Source organism: Urocampus carinirostris, chromosome 2, assembly GCF_059441175.1.
Source record: "Urocampus carinirostris isolate Australia breed hairy pipefish chromosome 2, RoL_Ucar_1.0, whole genome shotgun sequence".
NCBI classification, from domain to species: Eukaryota; Metazoa; Chordata; class Actinopteri; order Syngnathiformes; family Syngnathidae; genus Urocampus; species Urocampus carinirostris.
In genome coordinates, this window is record NC_142350.1 from 62,431,077 (window position 1) to 62,453,533 (window position 22,457).

General features: G+C 39.3%; 1 protein-coding gene and 1 long non-coding RNA gene across 9 annotated transcripts; both read left to right on the top strand.

Moving 5' to 3' along the window:
• The first annotated feature begins 674 nt into the window (after positions 1 to 674).
• LOC148372882 (uncharacterized) lies at positions 675 to 2,884 on the top strand. Its single transcript, XR_015849662.1, has 2 exons — positions 675 to 820; positions 2,780 to 2,884. It is a non-coding gene; the product is annotated as an uncharacterized LOC148372882 (long non-coding RNA).
• A 238-nt stretch (positions 2,885 to 3,122) lies between these two features.
• Positions 3,123 to 18,508, top strand: pbxip1b (pre-B-cell leukemia homeobox interacting protein 1b). Of its 8 annotated transcripts, none has more exons than XM_088327446.1 (12): positions 3,127 to 3,258; positions 7,325 to 7,375; positions 8,370 to 8,438; positions 8,655 to 8,712; positions 8,855 to 8,925; positions 11,158 to 11,464; positions 12,355 to 12,591; positions 12,659 to 12,682; positions 12,856 to 12,908; positions 14,486 to 14,596; positions 15,138 to 15,342; positions 15,510 to 18,508. In XM_088327446.1, the coding sequence occupies exons 3-12, from the start codon at positions 8,388 to 8,390 to the stop codon at positions 16,640 to 16,642; spliced, it is 2,250 nt and encodes a 749-aa protein (XP_088183572.1). In that variant the 5' UTR covers positions 3,127 to 3,258; positions 7,325 to 7,375; positions 8,370 to 8,387; the 3' UTR covers positions 16,643 to 18,508. The 8 variants fall into 8 exon arrangements, with proteins under 8 accessions (XP_088183571.1, XP_088183575.1, XP_088183573.1 ...); XM_088327450.1 differs by having other exon boundaries at positions 8,858 to 8,925; XM_088327448.1 differs by having other exon boundaries at positions 8,376 to 8,438.
• Positions 18,509 to 22,457: the final 3,949 nt, after the last annotated feature.

The window sequence follows — 22,457 nt, forward strand, 5'->3', positions numbered from 1 at the left end:
AGATTGTAAGAGTTAATTGGAGAGTGGATGGCGCCAAATACAGTGCGATTATGGCAAAAAATCGGTTGTATTCTGCAAAGGACCTGAGACTGGGGCGCATGTTCACCTGCCAACAGAACAACGATGCTAAACACAAAGCAAAATCTAAAATTAAACCCAAACAGCAAAGTTGACAGTCCGAAAGTTCATCAGACGATACTCGTGATCAAGAAGGGGAGCAAAATATTTTTAAAAATTAAATATCACCCTGCAGTTTAAAATCTCAAGTACCCACATTTGTGAACCAATGTAAGTGGTTTGACCCAACCCAAGTAAGTGAGTTCTATAGAAATCATATGTTTGGATTGGAGGTTCTGGACTCAAGCGAAAAGACAAAACCCAAGCTACCAGAATGCAACATCAACGGCCCCAACAAAGCCACAGTGACCCACTAGAACGCTCTATTTTGTGGAGAGCTTTCAACAGTACGCTGCTGATTCAGGACTCTCGCTCAGTGGACAAGGGGAGACGGCGTGGAAGGACGACAAGTAAACAAGCGGAAAAACCGAGAAGAAGCAAGCAAGCGAGACCGCTTCGCCACCAATTTCAGCCAGTTCCTGACAGGAGTCATGCACCCTCAGCGTCCTCTTCCTCAAGCCGCGTCCGCTTCGTCTTCATCTCCACTCGGGCAGCAATTGCGAGATATGGCCATGGGTCTTGGTCGAGGGAAGAACTTCCTCGGGGGAAATGCCGCCTACGGTTTTGTGCAGTCGCTCAAGGAGTGCCTCTATTTCCTGCTCTGCTGCTGGTGCATCAAGGAGATACTGGACTAGAAGGCCATGTAGGCGATGAATTTGGAGTGTTATGGGTTTTTTTTTTGCATTTTCCACAGAGATGATGCAGGTTTGGTAAAAAAAGGCAAGTATAGGCAGATACTAACTTGTTTTTTTATTACTTCTTTAATGTGTGGACTTGTCTGATATTTAAAACAGGGTATTAAAATTCCAGCCGGAGGGCCATTTGAGGCCAAATGACCATTTTGTTGGCAGTACTTGGACAAAAAGCAGGAACCTGGCGAACTTTTTGAGTCGAGGCCCACATTGGTTAAACAATTTGACAATGGTGCCGGACCAAGAGGAAGAAAAACAAATGTAATTGATTGGTTTAGTTGATAGTCTTGAATCTGATACCAAGGCAATACATGAAGAAAATAATATTAATTTTCTCATGCATTTATGAATAAATAAACTCATAGACATCAACACAATATTTCATTTGATATTTGTTTCTAAATACATCATTTCGTTACCTTGGTTGTGAAACATTCGGAGATTAAGCAAACAAATATGTTATGTCCGTTTTTAAGCATTAAGTTTGATAGCATGCATTGGAAAACTCCAACTCATTTAGGGCTAGCTCAAAAGTGCTTCTTTGCTGTATAATATATGTATATATATCTTTTTTTCCCCTCCAATTTGAAGAAGGCCCACATAGGTGGACACTGGGGACAAGAGTGGCACACAAACTTTTTAACAAAGAGTACTGTACCCTTTTTTTTAACTATATACAGTATTATCATTATATCTTTACCTTTTTTGTTTGACAGGCTGAATTGAAAAGGCTGACAGGCCATATGTGGCCCACCAGCCGTAGCTTGCCCATCCCTGTTATAGGAATGGGTTTATACACTGTGCTAATGAACCATGTTTTTTTATTCATATTTTTGGCAAAATAATTTTGCTTTCCTATTTTAACTTTGTAAATGTACAGGCTTACTTCATAAAATGAAATACCTCTTTGGGTTTAAGAGCAAAATAAAATTAAACAGATTTGGTTGTATTGAGTAAACGGTAACTGATCAACTTTTATATCGCGTTTTTCAAGTCACTGAAAACCTTCCGAAGTGCTTTACAATATGCTTCACACTTACCCATTCACATAAACACACTCACACACCGATAACAGCGACACTTCTGAGCTAGCCCTAATTCAGTATGAGTTTTGCAATCAGAGTTAATAAAATAAATGAAATAGACACTGTATTTTTCGGTATACGAGTAAAATGACATTTGATAACAAGCAGGAATATTTTTCACTAAACCTTTACAGTATCATAAAAAAGACCAAAATCTTTGGACATAACTAGGTGTGAACCTTTTTTTCATTTTTAATTAAAAGGAAAATGTTGTGTTACATTTGCCTGTTGAAAACGTTAATTTCAAACAGATTTGCATTTGGAGTTAATGCTAAAAACAAGTACAAAATAATCACAAAAACAGTAGTCATTAATATTTATCGCCGGTATTCACTTTAGATATTCAAAGATATCAAATAATAAACAAATTACTGAAAGCTTGAAGAGTTATTTGCAAACTACTGATAGAGAAAGATGGGTTTAACCAATGATATTATTATTTATAGAAACAATTTACAATATTAAATGAAATACTGGAGGACGTTAACAATTGAAAATAGGGCTACAACTCTCCAGCCCTAACAACTCTTAGTTTTGTTGCTGATTATGTTAAAATTACAACTCTGACTTTTAAAGTCTCGCAACATTTTAAAAAATATACCATGGAAATATTCTTTACAGCAATATTTAGAAATAAATTACTGATTTGATTTTGTAATAAAACGATACATTGAAATCCTCTATTCCTGTTGACCTTTGTCTGATTAATACCAAAGATTTCTCATAAATAACTTTTTTCTTTTTTTCTTTTTTCTTTTTTTAATCTAATTGATCTCATCCTACAATTGTAATTCTATTTTCCTCTTTTTCACTCTCTCCATGTAGGATGCTGGTTTACCCTAACCACTTTCCCAGGCTTGCTGATGTGGAGGCCCATGATTGTCACAGTGCAGTGTCCAAATAAACGCCTTCACCAATAGAATCATTTTACTCATATGATTGCATTATTGCTTTTCAAATTCTAGAAAGTATGCTGAGTGAACTTGATATTTACATCTAGGTGCGAATAAACTGCACTAAACTTGGCTTTAGCTGCCATACGTCAATCAACCTGATGAAAAAGTCCCCAAACACAGGTTGTGCGAAGACGAGCTGCTATTGGTCTGACCAAGAAAAGTAGGCGGGACATAATCCAATCTCGCTTCTGATTGGACGAGAGGGCGTGAGGGTTGGTGCGTTTGAGGAAGGCACGTTCTTCCGTTCTGACTAACAGTTCTCAAGTTGGATGGAGAAGAAGACAGACGACTATCTCGGAATTAACACCTCTTGAATAAAGTCATAAAGTCGAGTGAAAGTAAAGGAAGGTAAGATAAAAATACTCTGAGTTGGGGCGGGAATACTAACTACAAAGTCAGTTAATGCGTTACTCGTAGTCGTTACTTCGTATTTGTTTGCTATTGACTCTTCCTTGACATACGGTCAGGTTTAGCTTCTTAAACCATACAATTTATTTTGTTGAGGGCGTAAACGTATTCATTATAAGCGTGTGTTGGTTGTTTAACTTCGATAAATTTGGTCTCAACAACATTTATTTCAGTTTAAATAGCCTTTAGCGTTTACTTCTGGTTTATGCGTGATGCTCAAGTCCAATTAGAAAACTCGTCAAATCTCACGCGGCATACGGCCAATTCTCGCGAGACTTTACAGAAAGTACTCAAACTTGACAAAATCCCCCTATATTTTCTGTCATTACAATGTAACAAATAAGAAGTTGTTCAAATAAAGGGAGGCAAGGTGACCTAAAAGGTGTTACAAATAGGGTCAGTAAAAAAACAACAGTAAGGCTCTTTTTTGGATTTAAGTAGTCAAGTCGTGTTTATTTGTATAGCCCTTAATCACAAGGAGTCTCAAAGGGCTGCACATACTATTGCAAACTACAGAGTATGAAGACACCAGCCCCTGATTTAAAACCTACATGAGGGCAAGGAAAAACTCAAAAACCTCAACATGAGGAAAATGAAGAAACCTTGAGAACGGACCGCACAGGAGGTAATCCCCCTTCCAGGATGACAAGGCTGCAATGGATGTTGCAATAGCAAATAATACACAGATATTGTGAACATAAAATATAGGTTATTCATATGCTATAGAGTAGATCTAAAACCTACATGAGGTGTGTTTTGAGCCTAGATTTAAACAGTTACACTGAGGTTGCCAATTGAATCTCAGAGGGCAAAGCATTCCACAGCATTGGGGCCTGAGTGGACAACACTCTTGAACCTGCGGATCTCTTCTTGGCTCTTGGGATCACTAGTAGACCAGCATTTTCAGAGCGAAGGCTCCGGACTGGAACATAGGGGGAAATTAAATCTGAAAGATATGAGAGAGCAAGTCCATGCATTTTGTTTGTATACTACCAACAGAACCGAATATAATTTATTGTCATTGTAGCAGATGCACAACGAAATTAAAAACTATTCTGCAAGATATTTTACAATAAAATAAAATACGTCAGTGCAAAATAATAAATTAAGGGTAATCGTATAAAAATAAATAATATTAAAATCAATATGAAGAACTGAATAATGCTGTTGTTGCACAGCCCCCATCGAAAGCATGGTTTAACAGTGTTTTATTTTTGTAGCATTGTGGCTGATCATTGCATTAGGGTAGAATATATTTTTTAATCTGTTTAGCTTTTGACTGGATGTTCCTGAATCGTGTACCTAAGGGCAACAGACATGGACTGTCCGGGATGGAAAGTGTCCTTCCAAACCACAGAGAAGGCATCTCTGGCTGTTTTTGTGTATATTCTCATGGCAGCATTACTTAGAACTGTTTACGGTACTGCTAAAAATATCTCTATGGACATGACAGTGGAATTTCCAATAATTCATGTTGAACAAATTGTTAAGAAAAGCAATAAGACCCACGTTGTTGTAGCCAAAATGGTGCCTCATCCACGGTCTTTTTCCTGACCTTTTTTGGTATTTTCCTCTTCCTCATATGCTTAAATTGTTCAAGATTTACACTGCTTTAACTATGCTCGTTACAACATTGTAAAACTGAAAATCAGGACTTCCTACGCGACATAAACCGAAAAGAGTTGAAAGCCAGCAGCTGGTAAATCTTTGGCGTAATCCAGCTGTCTTTTGCTGTGCTGCATGCTTTCCCTCGCTCCTGTCTCCAGTCAATCTTCAGGCAGCTATATTTAGCGATTATCTATGTAAGCCGTCCCACTATATGCTCCACAATGCTCCTCGGACCTCAGGCTAGGTTCTCGTGGGAGAAGAGACCTAAATTTGAGAACACGGAAAGGAAATGTGTCAGTACAGGGAAAAAGCAGGTTGTGATAACTTCAACTGTTTGTCAAAAATAGGCAACCGCGTATCTTATTGTTTTAACAAGTGTCTCGATTACATTCCGCTTGAACTTTTATACAATGATTTCTAAAGGGGTATAATTTAGTTGCGCAAATATTGCTAACCAAGACGTAAATATATTATCTATATTTATGCCTTGTAGCGGCAGCATAATATTGTTTGTATATTTTTCAGTTGGAACCAGGGCAGGTTAGTCAAGGGGATCAGTACCAAACAGGGGTCAATATTTGCAGCAAACTTTGTTGTTTTTTCATTTTGCAAAAAGCAAATGTCAAGGAAACTCAACTCCTGAAGTTTATTTTTTAATTTTAGGGATATGTTGAAGTGTCCTTGGGCAAGATACTGAATCCCTAATGCCCCCAATAAAGCAGGTCGGCGCCTTGCATGGCTGCATGGGCGTTATTGGTTTGTGTGTGTGTTTGAATGGGTAAGTGTGAAGCACATTGTAAAGCGCTTTGGGAGGTCTTCATTGACTTGAAAAGCGCAATATAAATGCAGACCATTTACCAATTATCTATCCACTTTTCCGCGACTGATGAAATTCTTTTAAGTATTAATTTTTAATATATAGAAAAAATTATGTTCACATATTCTCAAATGTCAACTTATGGATCCAAATGTTAAAGATGCAAGTATGCCTAACAACAGTAGCTGAGAGACAGGCACTGAAAAAGCTGAGGTCAATCATGGACAATCCATCGCATCCGCTTCACAGCATTATCTCCGGACAGAAGAGCAGTTTCAGTGACAGACTGCTGTCACTGTCTTGTACTACGGACAGACTGAAGAGATCTTTTCTTCCTCATGCCATGAGGCTCTTTAACTCCACCCGGCAGAGTAAAGGCCCACATTAAACCACACCACCTACATTGGATATTACCGAATCTTACTGCATTATGTGTTCTGTGTAGCACTATTTAGTTACTCTATATAACATGCTAAAGTGGGCATTTGCACGTCACACTGGGTATCTGTATATTGTATTCTTTTGGCTTTATTATTGTATTGTTCTCAGCTCAGGGATGCTGCTGGAAATGTGAATTTCCCTTAGGGGATGAATAAAGTATCTATCTATCTATCTATGTGAAATTCTTAGACACACTCATCTTTTGGGGTTTTGGGTTGGCATTTGTACTGCTTTGAAACAGTCCTTTTCTTACTCTCACCATTTTTATCCTGGAATAAAAGAAAACTGCGATCATGCGCATTCAATCACTCTCCTGCCCTTATCCCCCCATGTCTTTTTCTCCAGCATAATGCAATCCACGGCCGGAGTTAAAGTTAGATAAAAGCAGATAAGCGTGGTGGAAATAAAAATATGAATAAAGTGTTTTTGAACTCAGTTGTGTATTGTTAACACATAATTAATAGAGAACATTTTTTAACTTTTTAAAGACACCTCAAACTACGCCACCCACCTTTAAGATAACTACGTTTTGTCTTCCATGTCACTCAAAATCCTGGGTTAAAAGTCAAGTCACATTTTTTTTTTTTGCCCTTGATCATAAGATGTCTCAAAGGACTAAACAGGTTACCATAACACCATCCCCTGATCTTAAACCAACATGCGGGCAAGGAAAAACTCAAAACCTCAGCACGAGGAAAATAAGAAACCTTGAGAAGGGACCTCACAAGTGGTAATTCCCCTTCTAGGATTACCAGGGTGCAATCGATTTAGCATTGGATAACAGTATACAAGACATAGTGAAGATCAATAAAAGAACACAGTAGGTAATATGTTCAAATTTGTCCAGGAAGTGCATGACAGCAAGGACTCATCAAGCTTGTAAAAAAAGTCCATAACAACAACGATGCAGCTCACAAATTTGGTAACTCCAACTCTCATGCTTCGTAATCAAACCGTACACTTTTCTTGTGGGGAAAAAACCCCTACCCTTCTGTTTGTGTAACTCTGAGATTTGTGTAGTTGTGGGGAACCAAGTTGGAACAATTCATGACTTGCAATGACACTAAGCTAAATAAGCAGAGAGGTTTGTGTTAAATCTCATGAAAGACAACATTTTAAGTTGATGTAATTCGTCCCCAGGTTCTCACCAGGACCATCTCCACGACATCTGAAAGAGTTTGGTCATTAAAGGTGTGGTTGTGTCTGCCAGTGGGTAGCCTTGTTTTTGCAACTTAAAAGTGATCAGCCACAGATAAAATGAAAAAAGTAACTCAGGGGTACTCCAAGTTTGAGTTAAGTTTAGTGTAAAGCTCTTTTATTTCCATAATTAAATGTATTTATTCTATAATATTCTAGCTTTTTATTGCTTAAGTGTTAAGTTAAATGTAATGGCAGGTTCTCCAGCAATCCAGCAAAACATAGTCCAACTTTATTTTTGCCCTTTTCTATCGTCGCAACTTCGCTTTGCCCACATCAACGAAAAGCCAAGTGGTGCCGCAATACCAATTGGGCCCATTCGGTTTTCTTTGCAGTGCAGGCCAGCCTTGGTTACCCAAACCCTGGCCAAAACATTTCCCCCTGTTTGTCAAAAAGCCAGGGTGACTGAACTCCCACAACTGCCACAAACTACTAATAGGAAAACTGAATGGCCCCTGGGAAAACCACTTCCTGTGCGCATACGCTCATGTACTGCAAATTGGTGACAGTAGCTCTTTATTGTTGACAGAGCTGGGTGAGGCCACAGGGGAAGTATTCAAATATTGTGTGTCTTATCAGAGAATGTAAATGTGTCTAAACTTTGGCACTGTCATGTTAATGTTGGACAATACCATGTAAATATTGAAAGCTTTCGATCAGAAATGTATTTTAAACGGTCAAGTACAGCTCTGTGTTAGTTTTTCATCCACTTTTTCTATTTCACATCAATTAGTCAAGAATACTTTTAGATCTAGAAAGAGCAGTCTCTTTTTTTCTCACCACACTTTTTCTGAGAACCCCGCTGTGCACAGCGGTTGCTGGATTCAGCAGGTGGGCTGCCTGTTTTACTTCTTCCGTTCCTTTTTAACTTCAGCTCCTTAAAAGTACAATCATTTCTACTTTTTCCCTTCTCAGGTAGCATACTGAGAGATAATTGGGCTGTTATTTCCAGCAGAGGGCCCTTGGTTATGATGTATGTTTGTGTAAGTTTCAGAAGGGAGGCGCCATGTCTGGCGGCAACGGCACCAATAGCAGCTGGACCATCGTCAGTCCTGAGGTACTCTCAAGCACGGCCTCAATCAAAAAGCAGTTTTTATACTATGTGGAGAAACTACTTGACCCAGTTACACTTCATTTTAGGTCAGCTGATTATGCTGTAGTCTTTTCACTCTCACACTTATCTGTAATCATCAGTTTGAGTCAAAAGGCAGGTTTCCAGATGAGACATATTCAAATCAATGCGTGACCGTATTTTATGTGTATTTATTCACAGGCGACTGTTGCTGAAACTGTGAGGCCTCTTGAGGAAAAGACAAAGCATCATACACAAGGTTACTTTTTATGCTCTTGTGACCATTGTTCAGTGACAGAATAATGTCATGGCATTGGTTGCGTCCTTAACAGGAATACATTTTAAAAGATGTTTGAAGTACAGTCTCAGATGACTTTCTTTTCTTTCTTTTAACGATGAAGCAGCTGGCGAGCCAAGAAGCCAGCCAGAAAGTGCAGAATCTTCATCAAGTCTCTCGGTGGAGGAACACAAGGTCAGACAGCATCATTGTTTTGAGCAAATACAGTGACAGGACTTGTCAAGTTGAATGGCCCCAAGTATAAATCAGAATTGGAATATATTCTTCAGCATAAAGTCACCAAAAAGCATGCATGAGGTCTGTTTTTAGCTTCACTTCAACTTGCATGTCATACCGTCATAATGCAAAGACTACATATAATTTTCCTTTTTAAACATTTTTTCAATGCTAAGTGTAGCATCAATGAAATGGTAGCAAAATGAATATGTTCACATGCTTCCCCATAGGTACTGGGTTTATTTGTGTATAACGCACTTTCTTTTAACCTTAAAAACTCAAAAGTTTGTGTGCGCATTGTTCACGAAGTCTTACGGTGGTATAAAACCGTATTCGAGCACTGATTGATCAGTCGGAAATATCGCTGACAACAATCGCAAAACATTGAATGCAATCACATCTCTCGACCCACTAGACACTTTCGCTTTATTTTTGGGAACAATATCCAAATCACTTATGTGGATGTTTTAAAATTAATACTCTATGCTTTTCTTGGTTTCTTTCCTTGCCTTGTCCATATTGATTACCAATATCGCAATATCTGGGGTTATAAAGCTTCGGTTCCGTTATCTTCATTTTTTTAATGCCATATCGATACCCGTTACATTGCAACTCAGACTGCAAAGGGGAAACATTCTGCATATGACACTTCTTTTAAGCTCAAAGTTGCCAATCATGCTGAATTCACAGAAATCAAGCAGCTAGGCGCGGGGTCGGCTACGTGCGGCTCCAGAGCTGCATTCGGTCCTTTAGTGCTGCGGAGTGGCTCCCTGGTACTTTTCCAAAAATGTTTACGAATGGAAAAAGAGGGAAATATTTTTCTTTAATATGTTTTCTGTAAGGGGACAGACATAACACAAACTTAAGTTTTCCAAAGCTGTAAAAATGTGTAGAATAAATATCACATTTTAACTTCGGGTCTTACTCCATAACTATGAGACGAGCAGAAAATCGGCTCCTTCATTTGGATCCTCTCTCCCGACTTTCCTGTTCGAACCCTTTTAAAGTGGTCACAATTTAATCCTGCACTCTTTTCAATACATAAGTCACATTAAACAGGTGTTTTAAGCACTTTTTAGTAACAAAGTAGCTGTTTTTATGAAGTGATTTCTGATTTTTTGTCAGTATATATTTTGATTTTTTTGATTGACACTTGGGGATATTATGTATGTTTTGTTGCTCAGGCCCAAGGATGAGATAAGAGAGATAAGATGCTGTTGCTGTGTTTAACCCATGCACTGTTTTTTTTTGACAATCGCACAGAAATCAAACTTAAACTGCATTATTGAGATTTTATTTACTTTATCAAAAGTATGCTTTTTTATATAAATGCATGTTACATTTTAGCGCAGTCTTTTTGTTGCCCAGATAAGGGGCACGTTCCATTTTGTTGTTTTTCAAATCGTGAAAATGACATTTCGAAAATGATTTTTTTTATTGCATTTCTTTAATTTCATCAAAGAATTGAAACATACTGCAATTCATTATTATTGCAATGACGTTAAATTTGAGAAGGTATCCTACAATAGGGTATTCACATGGTGCATCATTTTCTTCAGGATGGGCTGCTTTAAACTTAGTCATTTTGATATTTGGCTAATATAGATACAGACAGCACATGATGCATTCATTAAAAGGCTTGTATAAAGCTTTTAATATTTGCGGCTCCAGACAGTTGTATTTCTTTGTTTTTGCTCCAGTACGGCGCTTTCAACATTTTGGGTTGCCCACCCTGAGCTAGACGAAAATTCCATGTATTGTAAACCAATGTTGGAGAATGGTGAAAACAGAAAGTGGTCCTGAAAGTTGGAAGAAAAATAAAAAAAATCATGACGAGAGAAATAACTCTCTGCTGGTGAATCAGACTTTGAAGGACGTTTAAAAATGATCGTAAATTCGATTTTGATAGTGTCAATAAATGATTGTAATCATGGCCGCGCATATTCAACAACGTTTGCCGCTTACAATTCTTAGATTGATCATAAATTAGGGGTACGCTTTATACACACACAAGTTATATTGTACACAAATAAATACAATAACCACAAGCCTTTTATAGTCCAATATTTGCCAATGGTGAGAATAAAATTGTATATAAAATCTGACTTTTTCTAGTTTTGTCTCTTTTCGCATCTAACTTTGTTGAAGTTAATACTAAAGAATTTGGATGTCCCTATTGTTTTTAATCAGGATGGCGAAGAGAGCAAGGCAGACCCATGTGAAAACTTCAACACGGAAGATCCTCTATCGGGGCCCTCATCTGTCACAGAAACCCTCATTCCTTCCGGCGACATCCAATCTGAGGTTGCACCTGACACCTTCTCCGACTCCTTGAGCCACGTTGCCCCCTCCCCGGATGAGCCCTCGGGCTCGCTGATGAGCACAGAGACTCTGGGAGGCGAGGAGCTGACACAACAAGAAGAAGGCCATCATGGAAAGTTAGAGGAAGATATTAAAGAAGAAGGGGAGGAGTCTGACCTTCTTTCTAAAAACAAAGGTATAACCTGAAAGCGAGAAAAAGTTATTTTTCTGAACGCTAGCCAGCATGACAGGTGCATTTGTATTTAGAAACAAGACATATATGGTATTAAGGAGAGTGAAGAAAATATGATTATCATTACAATATGTGAGGTCATCTTAAACTCCTTTATTGCTAGCTGTTTCCAAAGCATTCTTTCTAGTCTTTTTATTTTTTGTAATCAGTAGAAGGACATTCGTTGATTTCGCGAAGAACAATTATTTCAGATACAGGGCTCGTACGGTTGCTTGTGAATCATTGAAAATGCTTGAATTTTAATGTTGTTTTCAAATATTAAAGATGTTTACATTTTGGGAAAAGGGCTTGTAAATACTTGAAATTGTTGCCGTGTTTCACAACAAGTCTGCTTAAAATTGATGCCAATACTGCTGTCTGGTTGCTTCGCTTTGCTGTTGTTTGATAAAGCATTATCTGCAATCTGGTACCTGTGATAAATACTTCAGATGTTTATTACTTGGGCTATAGTCTAATGAGACATTTGCTTTTTACCTAATCCTTCGGTAAACTACATTGCTAATCCACGGGACCGACACTATGTATGGTAATTAAAAATTGTGAAAAAAATGTTTATTTATATGCCTTTTTTATAAATCACATTAGATTCAGAAACACAACCTCTTTCCCTAAGCTCTTTGACCTTGATAGAAATGAATTTACAAGCCGTGTAATTGTTGTTTTTTGTACTTTGGTACACGCTTCACTCCACAGTTATTACAAGACAATTGCGAGACTATGTTCAATTTAGTGTTCGATCACATATCCAAGTTGGATCTTTTATTATTCTGTTTGTATGGCTTTTGGTCTACATGTCAGCATGTGAAATGTAAACAGTATTTAACTCCCTCCAGAATCCTCAGAGCAGCAGAGCTGGGATGAAGGCCAGGCCGAGGACACGGAGTCCGAGAGAAAGCGCCTGCTGGCTTCTCTGGAGCGTATCGGGCGGATAGATGAGGAAGAGGAAGGAGAAGAAGAAGAAGAAGAATTCCAGCTACCACAGCAGAAGGAGGATGAGGGCATGTTCTCTCTTAACAAATGCATCCTGGGGGCTGTTGTCTTGGTCGCACTTGGGACCATCTTGTTCTCAGGTAAGTGGGCACAGGTGGTTTTCAGCCCATGTTGGAAACCGGTAGATAACATTTGATATTTCTTCAGGTGTCTTTATGGAAATGGATGAAGGTAGGCTGGGTTTTTGTCACTCACAGACTCACTGCCGTATCAAGTATTTTTAAGCAAGTAGCTCATTATAATAGATGCTAAACTAATGCTTCTTTAACTTTTATTCAAATTGTTTCTCTTCATTTATGGATATTTGAAGATATCCATTGTTAACTATGTGTAATGATTTGCAGAGAGCGGCTACAGTACAAGGGAGACTAGAGATTCAGAAGAACCTGGAAAACAGGTGAGCCATTGCTTCCATTTGAATTAAAAAAATATATAAATATATAAACAAGCAGAATGACCAGGCGTTGCCGGGTTATATTTATATTTTTGTTGGTATTTAGGGGGGTTGCCTTGACACGAAATATAGCTAAAGACACTCACAGAAGCCTTGGCCACAACTCTGTAAATTTTCCTCATAATCGGTTCAGCCATTTCGAAGCCTATAAGTCACATACTAAGGATCCAGTGATATGGGTTTTTCAGGGATGATTCAGAATATTAGTATTGAGAGGGGGGCCGATAACTGATATTTGGAGCCAATATTTATTTGCTGTAAAAGCTTAAGAAGTGTAAGACATTTTCAATAATGCAAAAAGGAACATACAAGTATACTTGTTATAAATTAAAATTACACGTTTAAATTAAATAAATAAGAATTTTAAAATAACTTTTTACTTCAACCAAAAACTAACTTTAATTAAAATTAATTGAAAAGTCTGGGCACTCCTATTTTGGAGCCAGATTGACAAACTAATGTTATGGTAACAGCCAATCACGTTGCCTTCCACTTGAGTTTCCTTTTTATGCTCTGTTTCAATAACAAACACACACGCTTGATTGACAAACTAATAATATGATAAGAGCTAATATATCGGTCTCCACCTGAAGGTGCCTCTCCAAAACAAGTTAACTACACTTTTGACGCTATCAATCACACACTCAAGTCAAGTCATGTTTATTTGTATAGCCCTTAATCACATAGAGTCTCAAAGGGCTGCAGAGACCACAGATCCTTTCTAAATTGAAACTAATAGAAAACAAAAGCAGACCCGCTCGAAAGGGTGTGGGTATCAAAGAAGAGCAACATTACTGGCCAATAGTAACATTGACACAAAGAGTGCATCACAGTCAAAACGATGAACTGGTACCCTAAGCAATCACCTTTGCATAAGTCCAGTAGAGAAGTACAGAACAGAAGAAACTTATAAGTACCATTTCAAAGTTCCTTGTAAAAATTCTCTGACTATCGCATGTTTGATTGAAGTTCCACTAATCTCGTCTAGACTATTTTATAAATCTCGATTTGCATGTGTGTGTGTATTCATATGTGGCTTATAGGTTTTGAAATGGCTGAACCAATTTTCGTTTAGATTTACACAGTAGTACTTTAGGCTTCTGGGAGTGTCTTTAGCTAGGTTTCTTGTCAAGGCACCCCAACAAATAACAACAAAATCGATTAATTATCTCCTTTCGTGTACAAGCTGCTCTGGAGATGCGTGCTCTTAGACCCTCCCTGATGCTTTTTCCACAAACCATGGCCTCAACAACCTCGCTCAAGTAGATAGCCCAGCACTTCCATTTGAGCCTGAATAATTGGGCTGTTGAAAAACGCCGATATCTGTCAAATTCCCAAATATTCATGCTGATAATCGCCCCCACGTTAATCAGACAACCTCGATTACATACTAACACGAACACACAATTTGGGATTTCGAAACTAGATAAGATTAGATTAGATAGATGCATTTTCAGAATTTTCCGGTTTCAGAACTGATTTTGAATTTATGCGAAAGTATGTCTTTGTATTTTTCAAAGGAGTGGCTTCATCCGGAATCTCGTCCCCCCGTTGATGCGGAGAACTCTGAGCTTCTGACCAAACTAGCCCAAGGAGACCAGCAAATCTCAATGTTGCAAGCTCAGCTTCAGGTGTGTCTTCTACGTGTGTGTGTTTTTCTCCCCAAGAACTTTTAGAGAGTCATAATTACAAAGTTGGTCTATCGAAATGGGCTGCTACTCAAAAAGTAACAGCTCATCCAAATGGTATGTGCTGGATTTACCCATATGCCTTGCCAAAACCGCCAGTCAATGTTTGCATGGTTCGGTTTTCAATTTTGGGAACGGTATTGCTTCCGTAGTTTTCAAACCACACTGCATTCAACGTATCATTTAGAACCGGGAAACCGAAATAAGAAATATAAGTATATCCAACGAAACACTCATTTGCTTGTAGTAAAAACATTCTTGGTTTGTATTTTTTTTCATTTTTTTTTTTCAACCTTCTCAAAAAATGAAATGTTCAAGAAGCAGAAAAAACGGAGCTATAACTTGTGGAGGTCCAACATTTTCAAACTTGCTTAACAGGCGTTCCAAGTTAAGCAAACATAGATTTGTTTATCAGATTATGCAGTGTGACATGTTCGACGATACCTCTCGTGATCCCATTTGTGACATGACTTTTCTCGTTCAGGCGCATCAAGAAGAGCTTAGAGCAGCTGAGGGTCAAGCAGCTGAGGGAAAAATGGAGCAGTTACGAGTGCAGGAAGAAAACGCCAAGTTGAAGTCTAAAGTGGACTCTCTCCCTGGTTTGGAGGAAGAAAACCAAAGGCTGAAGAGGGAGTTGGAGACTCTGTCGTCGCTCCAGCAAGAACTTCAAACTTTGAGGTCCACTATGAGTAAGTTGACCGGTGTGCAGGGACAACGTACAGGAAAATGGGATGGTGCAGTAGTAGTCTGTAATATGTACAGCCCGTAGATGTGATTAAGGGCTACATAAATGATCATGAGTAGTAGGATCATAAAAAGGAGTTTTAATTCCTTTCTGCTGTTCTTTGACCTGCAGTGCCTCCAAGTGGTCAACCGGCAGATGGAAAACAGAACGGCAAATTTGAAAAGGAAAAGAAGAATAAGCACGATATGGGTGAACAGAAAAACGGCAAGAAATCTGAACGGAAAGACCGCAAAGACGGTGACAGAAAAGAGGCTGAAAGTGGAAAATGGGATCATGGAAAGGAAGAGGAAGGAAAGCGTAAGGAGGAGAAAGACTGGAAAAAGGAAAGGAGAGGGGACGAGGGGAAGACATGGAAGGAGCAAGAAGACAAGAAGGAGAGATTCGAGAAGATGGAGAGGAAAGAATGGAAAAAAGACAAACATGAGAAGCAATGGAGAGAAAGAGAGGGGGAATGGAGAAAAGGTGAAGGTGAGCCGCACAAGATGAAGGACAAGTGGACGAAAAAAGATAGCTTTGAGGAGCATGGCAAAGAGAAAAAGTTGAAGGGCAGCAATGGTGAAAAAGAATTGGAGAGGAAACATGTGGAGGATGCCAGAAAACAAGCTAAGAATGATGACAGGAAACATCATGGAAAAGGTGATAAGGAGAGCAGGAAAAACGGAGAGGGACCAAAGAGGAAAGAGGACAGCAGAGAGTCCAAAGGTGACAAATCCAACTTGCACAAGCACAAATTCAACAGTTTCCACCGCGACGAGAACGTGTGGGCCGAGAGGAACACGCAGCAGTCTTCGGCGGAATCCGCAGACTACTGGACCCGGCAGAGGAAGCGGCTCCACAGGAAACCCAAAGAACCGCATCACTGCCACTCCCAGGAGGCCTGCGCCCAAGCCCAGGGGCTCCGACCCGTCACCTTCCCTCAGTTCGAATCCGTCCTCCACGCTTACCTGGCCAAGGCCGAGCAGGCCGGCGTGGACCCGTCCAAAAGAGACGAGCTCCGAAAGCTGGCCGCGGAGTTCTTCCGGGACGGCGTCTTCGTGCACGATCGCATCGATTTCCGCAAGTTCGCCAAGGACGTGGCGGATATTCTGGAAGACATGGTGGAGGGGGACGCCCCGGAGGACAGCGCGCTGGAGGACGAGATGGAGACCTTCGGGAGGGAAGTGCTGAAGAAGTTTGCGGCGGCGGGAAGCGGAGAGCAACGCAAAGTCGAATGGAGGAAGGAAAGCGCTCGAGCGAGCGGCTAAAAGAGGAATAATGACGCTAAAAAGGGAACGCTTGGATGGTAGAAGATATTTTGGTCCAATTCGACTTACCGTATTTATTCGCTCGTCTAAAACGTGCACTTCTTACTTAAGTTTAGATATCGATATCAAAAAGCAAATCACTTTTTCTCATCTGAGGTTAAGCATCGTAGATCGCAAACCTTGTGTTGTTTATTGTCTCAATGCGAATCCGTAGTACATTGCCATGTCTAAGCAAGGATTGATCAGAATATGACATGGGGGTTTTATTCCAGATTACGATGGGACCAGATTACAACCCCTAGATTCCTAGGCTTATAAACATCAAAGGAAATCCATTATAAAAATCCACAATAGTTTTACAACAATTGTCACTACAACACTTTTTTATATTGAACATTATTACTAACAAAATTGTCCCGAAACTGTCAAACACCAATACACAGTAAACAACGGTGCATTATGGGAAATAGTTCAGCCAGAAAGTTTATTTCAAAAAAGCGTTGTGTTACGTGGCACCGTAACTATAAATAGTGTGGTGATGAGATAAAGTGTAATTCATTTCCCTTTTCTTATAAAGCCCTAGTAGTCTAGTGGTAGTGACCTGGTGCCTTCATCTGGTTTGATTCCCGTCTTTCTCGATTGATTAGTCACTGCCCAAATATGATAATCTATTACGGTAAAAATGTTAATTACACACTTGAAATACGGTATTTCGGTTTCATCAGTGCAGCGCCCAACCGTAAACCAATATTCATAATACCCTATTTTACGCAATATAAGGCGCACGTAAACCAAAGTAGCCAGAAATTCAAAAGTGCAGATTCTTAACCAGTGCGATTTAGCTACTGCAAAATACTTTGGAAGATCGGAAACACATACGGTATTCAAACGTGTTCATTACGACACAAGGTTATACGAAAAACTGCAGTATTTGTGAAATGATGGCTCATTTGAAAATCGCTGGCTGGGATTCAAACCCGGGTCACGTTAATGAGAGAGCCGGAACTTACCCACCGTTAGTGATACAGATGACGCTTTAAAGGCATTGGATTTTATCTCATGATCTCACTGTTTTAACTCACGGTGCCAGAAAGTAATGTTAGAGAATATAAATCAACGCTAAGTCTGATTCATCATCAGATACACCACAGCTTTGGTTTTCTTGTCATTCACGTTTGTGTTTTTATCTATTGGGACGACTTTCTGTTTTCTCCATTCTGACATTCGTTTCTGGCACAGTGAGTAAAAATAGTGTGGTCATGAGAAATTCCTATGCCTTTTCAAGTGTCATCTGTATCATGAGTGGTCTAGAGGTTAGGTTAAGTGTTGCACTCAATTTTTCCCGATTTTGGATCAATCATTGCACTAATATATACCGTAAGAGTGTGCAATGGATACAGCAGTAGGCGCATGGAATTAAATCTACAGACTATTTTTGGTGGGGTGCGAAAAATACGGTACACTACATCCATCTCATTTTGCAGAGCTCTTCCAATTTGGGCTAATATTGACAAAAAGTCTGACTATTATTTATTTTATGAGATTATTATATGCAGAAGAAGCTAGAATACACGATTAGCTCCTGCCAAGTGCTATCTTGCTAATTAAGTTCCTTAACCTTTGCTTAACTACTGTAAGGCACATACTGTATGTCACACATTACCATAGGAAATGTCAAACCACTAATGACACTCGGGATCAAAATACTACTAAAATCATCTTATTTAAGTATTCACAAATGTACTGCATGTGAAATCCCGAAGGTATTCATTTCTTCAAATTAGAAGAAGTTTGAGCTGGTGATTAAAGACAAAATTTCCTTCCATTTGGAGTTCGATATAGAAATATTCCCGAGCGGTACGTCATCAGTCTACCATGCAGTTTGATTTGTTTGAGCCTGTTCCCATGGCGATTTGTGTGCAGCTACTGAAATGAAGTTTTTTGAAAAGAATGAAATAGGAAGCCTGTTCCTCCATTTTTTGTTTCAATATCTGTATATACTTGCATTATATGCGTTTGAGTAACTTATTTTTGGGGGGGTTGACGAAGAAGAGAGAGGTATAGCGAATATTGTTTTGGTACAAGATTCATGCTGCAAACTAAAGTCCTTGATTTAAGAAGCACATTTGTTTGATTGATTGATTGATTGATGGTTTGCTTTTGCTTGCAGCTAACAATAGGATAAGGCTGCTCTTTGTTTCTCGTCGAAAGTTTAATACTCCATTTCGTTACCGCGGCAGCAGTTTAATAAAACGTGGACATCCTAATGTGTCAGTCTTTTCCGTTTTGCTCATGTGGTGCACGCCAGCGAAGACAGAAATGAACTAGCGATCATTAGCAAGACATTGCTTGGAATTGGAAAAACAAATATCTCCTTTTCTTTATTTTGACTCCACCTGGTAATGGTGAGATTCGACGAAAAACCCGAACTAGTCTCGTTTTGGCTAGGTTTAAGAGGCCGCCGTTATACCAAGTCAAGTCATGGTTATTTGTATAGCTCTTAATCACAAGGTGTCTCAAAGGGCTGCAGGTTGGAAGGGAGAAAGAGAAAAACAGCAAGAGAACTAAAGAAAGGCAGGGCTGGAAAAATAGTGGAAGCGAGAGAGACAGGACAAAAGGAAGAGAGACAGAACCATAGGAAGAGAGAATGAAAGAAATGACAAAAAGAAGAGAGAAAAAAGGAAGGAAGAGAGAAGAAAGATCAAAAGAAGAGAGAAGGAATGAAGGGGAAAAAAGAGCAAGAGAAAGAAACAAGAAGGAGGAAGAAATTGAAGGATGAAGAAAGAGAAAAGAAGAGCTTAAAAGGAGAGCAAGAAAAAAAGAACAAGAGCAAGAAAGAAACAAAGGAAGAAAATTTCAAACCAGTCATTTCTTTTCTCTTCGGTGTAGTAGAGAAGAGAACAGCAGGAAAAAAATGAAAATCCAGCGTCACATCTGCCTTGCATCACTACAACGAATCTTGAAGTTAATTTTTGGGAGCTTTGAAACTAACAAGGCAAATAAATATCGTTTCTGCATTTAAAGGTGGGATGCAGCATTTGAAAACTTAAGGCTGCAATTATGATTTTAAGCCAGGAGATAATGGCAGAATAACAGATGATTTGCATGCATTTCTTAGATGCGCTCAAACTTTTTTCACCTATTTGTGGGGGTTTGTTCCGCCCCAAACAGGCCTATTAAAAGTAAAATTAAAGCAGATAAGCACAATGGAAAATAAAGCACAGAGGCTCTTTAAACTCAGTTTCAAATTGTTAACTCATCTCATTAGCCGTACCGCTTATCCTCAGTAGGGTCGCGGGGGGGCTGGAGCCCATCCCAGCATTAATCGGGCAGTGGGCAGGGGACACCCTGAACTGGTTGCCAGCCAATCGCAGGGCACACAGGGACAGACAACTCATTCGCTCATTCACACCTAGGGACGATTTGGACCGGCCAATTCACCTGAAATGCATGTCTTTGGAATGTGGGAGGAAACCGGAGTGCCCGGAGGAAACCCACCAAGCACGGGGAGAACATACAAACTCCGCACAGAAAGTCTGGAGCTGGATTTGAACCCACGACAGGTTCCCATGACATGAACTGTGCCGCGAAAGCGCTAACCACTGCGCCGCCGTGCTGCCAGTTTCAAATTGTTAACACATACTTAAGAGAAAATTTTGAGGACACTTACTCTCCACATCCCTACCTTTAACTATTGACATTGAATAACGGATGATATCGTTCAATCACCAAAATCAAAGCTATACCTTTATTGCCATTTGCCCCAAAAGTTGTATCTTGCTGCATCCAGTCTGTTGTGGTTGCACACGGCTTGCAAGAAGGCAGCAAAGACTTACACTATAAATCGATGGATACAACAGTGACATCTACTAAATATAAACGGATACAACTAAAACTTGCCAAGCAGGCAGAAAATAAAATGGAAACGGCCCAGAGATATCAACCATTAAATGGGGCTTATTTAGCGACTAAACCAGAGTTTGCATGTATAGTTGGTCTCTGTACTACAAGTCCCATAGTGCTTTGGAGCGTAAACATATCTTGGATGAGGGAAACTGCTTGTTGGGAATAGATAGATAGATAAAAAGATACTTTGTTCATCCCCGAAGGGAAATTCACATTTCCAGCAGCATCCCTGAGCTGAGAACAATCGAGAACAATCGAAAATAACACGGGAGCTGCTGGAGTGGCTGCCATTCGTGACGGCGCCGGAAGAAAAGATTCAATTTGAATCATGTACAAACAAACAAACAATTGAATCATGTACAAACAAACAAACAAACAAAATATTCATGTTTCAATAAGTGGAGTGTTAATAAAATGGGGGGAAAATAATTAATGTGTTACAATGGAATTTCGTTCTTCTAACTCAAATACTTTTCTCGGTAACTGGTACTGGTTGGTTGGTTGGATCCCTTAACCACTATGATCATAGGTGTGGTGTGTCATGGGCAAGTACAGCCTGGTGGGGCCCATCCCTCTCCAGGCCAATATATGTTTTCACCCGGTCTTGAACGGGAGACATTACTTGTAGCAGGCAAATGTTGTAAATCTACTGCTGTATAACATGGTACGTTACTATGATACTTATTTACGAGCAATGGTGTAATTTCTCCTTTCTGATATTCTCCCTACCGTATAAACTCCAATCTTAGCCATATTTACGACTATAAAATAAAATACTTGAATCAGGGGGTCTGTATACTCATATTTGGTTGTGTGTCACCAGTAGCAAATGTAAGGTAGAAAACAGAAGAGGGCGTGGCTCTACTGGAACAACAAATCAATGAGCCGAACATGAGCACAGAATTTTAAAAGATTATTTTTACCAAATTACCATGCCTTAGGGCAGCACAGCGGTGCAGTGGTTAGCGCGTGTGTGGCACAGTTCCGAGGTCATGAGATCGGAACTTCCTGTGTGGAGTTTGCATGTTCTCCCGTGCTTGTGTGGGTTTCCTCCCACATTCCAAAAACATGCATTTCACGTTAATTGATCAGTTCAAATTGTCCCTAGGTGCGAATGAGCGAGTGGGTTGTATGTCCCGGTGTGCCGTGCGACTGGCTGGCAACCAGTTCAGGGTGTCCACTGCCCAAAGATAGCTGGGATGGGCTCCAGCACCCCCGCAACCCTACTGAGGATAAGCGGTGCAGATCATGGATGGATGGATAGATCATGCCTTAAATTTTACTTGGAAATTAAGAAATATATGAGTGGTTTGAAGATCAGACACAAAATGGATATGGAGTGTCTCGACTGTGTTAATTTCCAAGCTCTTGATATTGCATAAGCCAAGGAATGTTTGGGTTTACCACTTCCACTAGGCGGTGTACGTGTTTTATTTATTTTATTTTGTGGTCATTTTTTAAGTAGTTTTTGGGTTTTCGGCTCAATGAAAGTATATCCAGTAATTTATAACAAGATACTTTCAGAGTAACGCACTACTTTTGGGTGTCAGTAATTACTTTTTAAATGAAGTAACCAGTAACATTATCTCTTTCATAAACGCACCAAATTCTAGCTATAGTAATACAATCAATGCTAGCTATTGAATGGATTGATAGATAGATAGATACTTTGTTCATCCCTGAAGGGAAATTCACATTTCCAGCAGCATCCCTGAGCTAGCAAAAGTCGAGGAAATATTGTATACAAATAGTGTCTTTCAGAATAAAAGATAAAAAAAATAAAAGATCAATGTCTTTCATGACACTTGTATAATTACTAAGTTATTCTATCTATCTAGCTTTTTTGAAAGACACACAAAAATCATATCTAAAACATTTGTTTAAATTTCTCTGTGTTTAATCATTTATT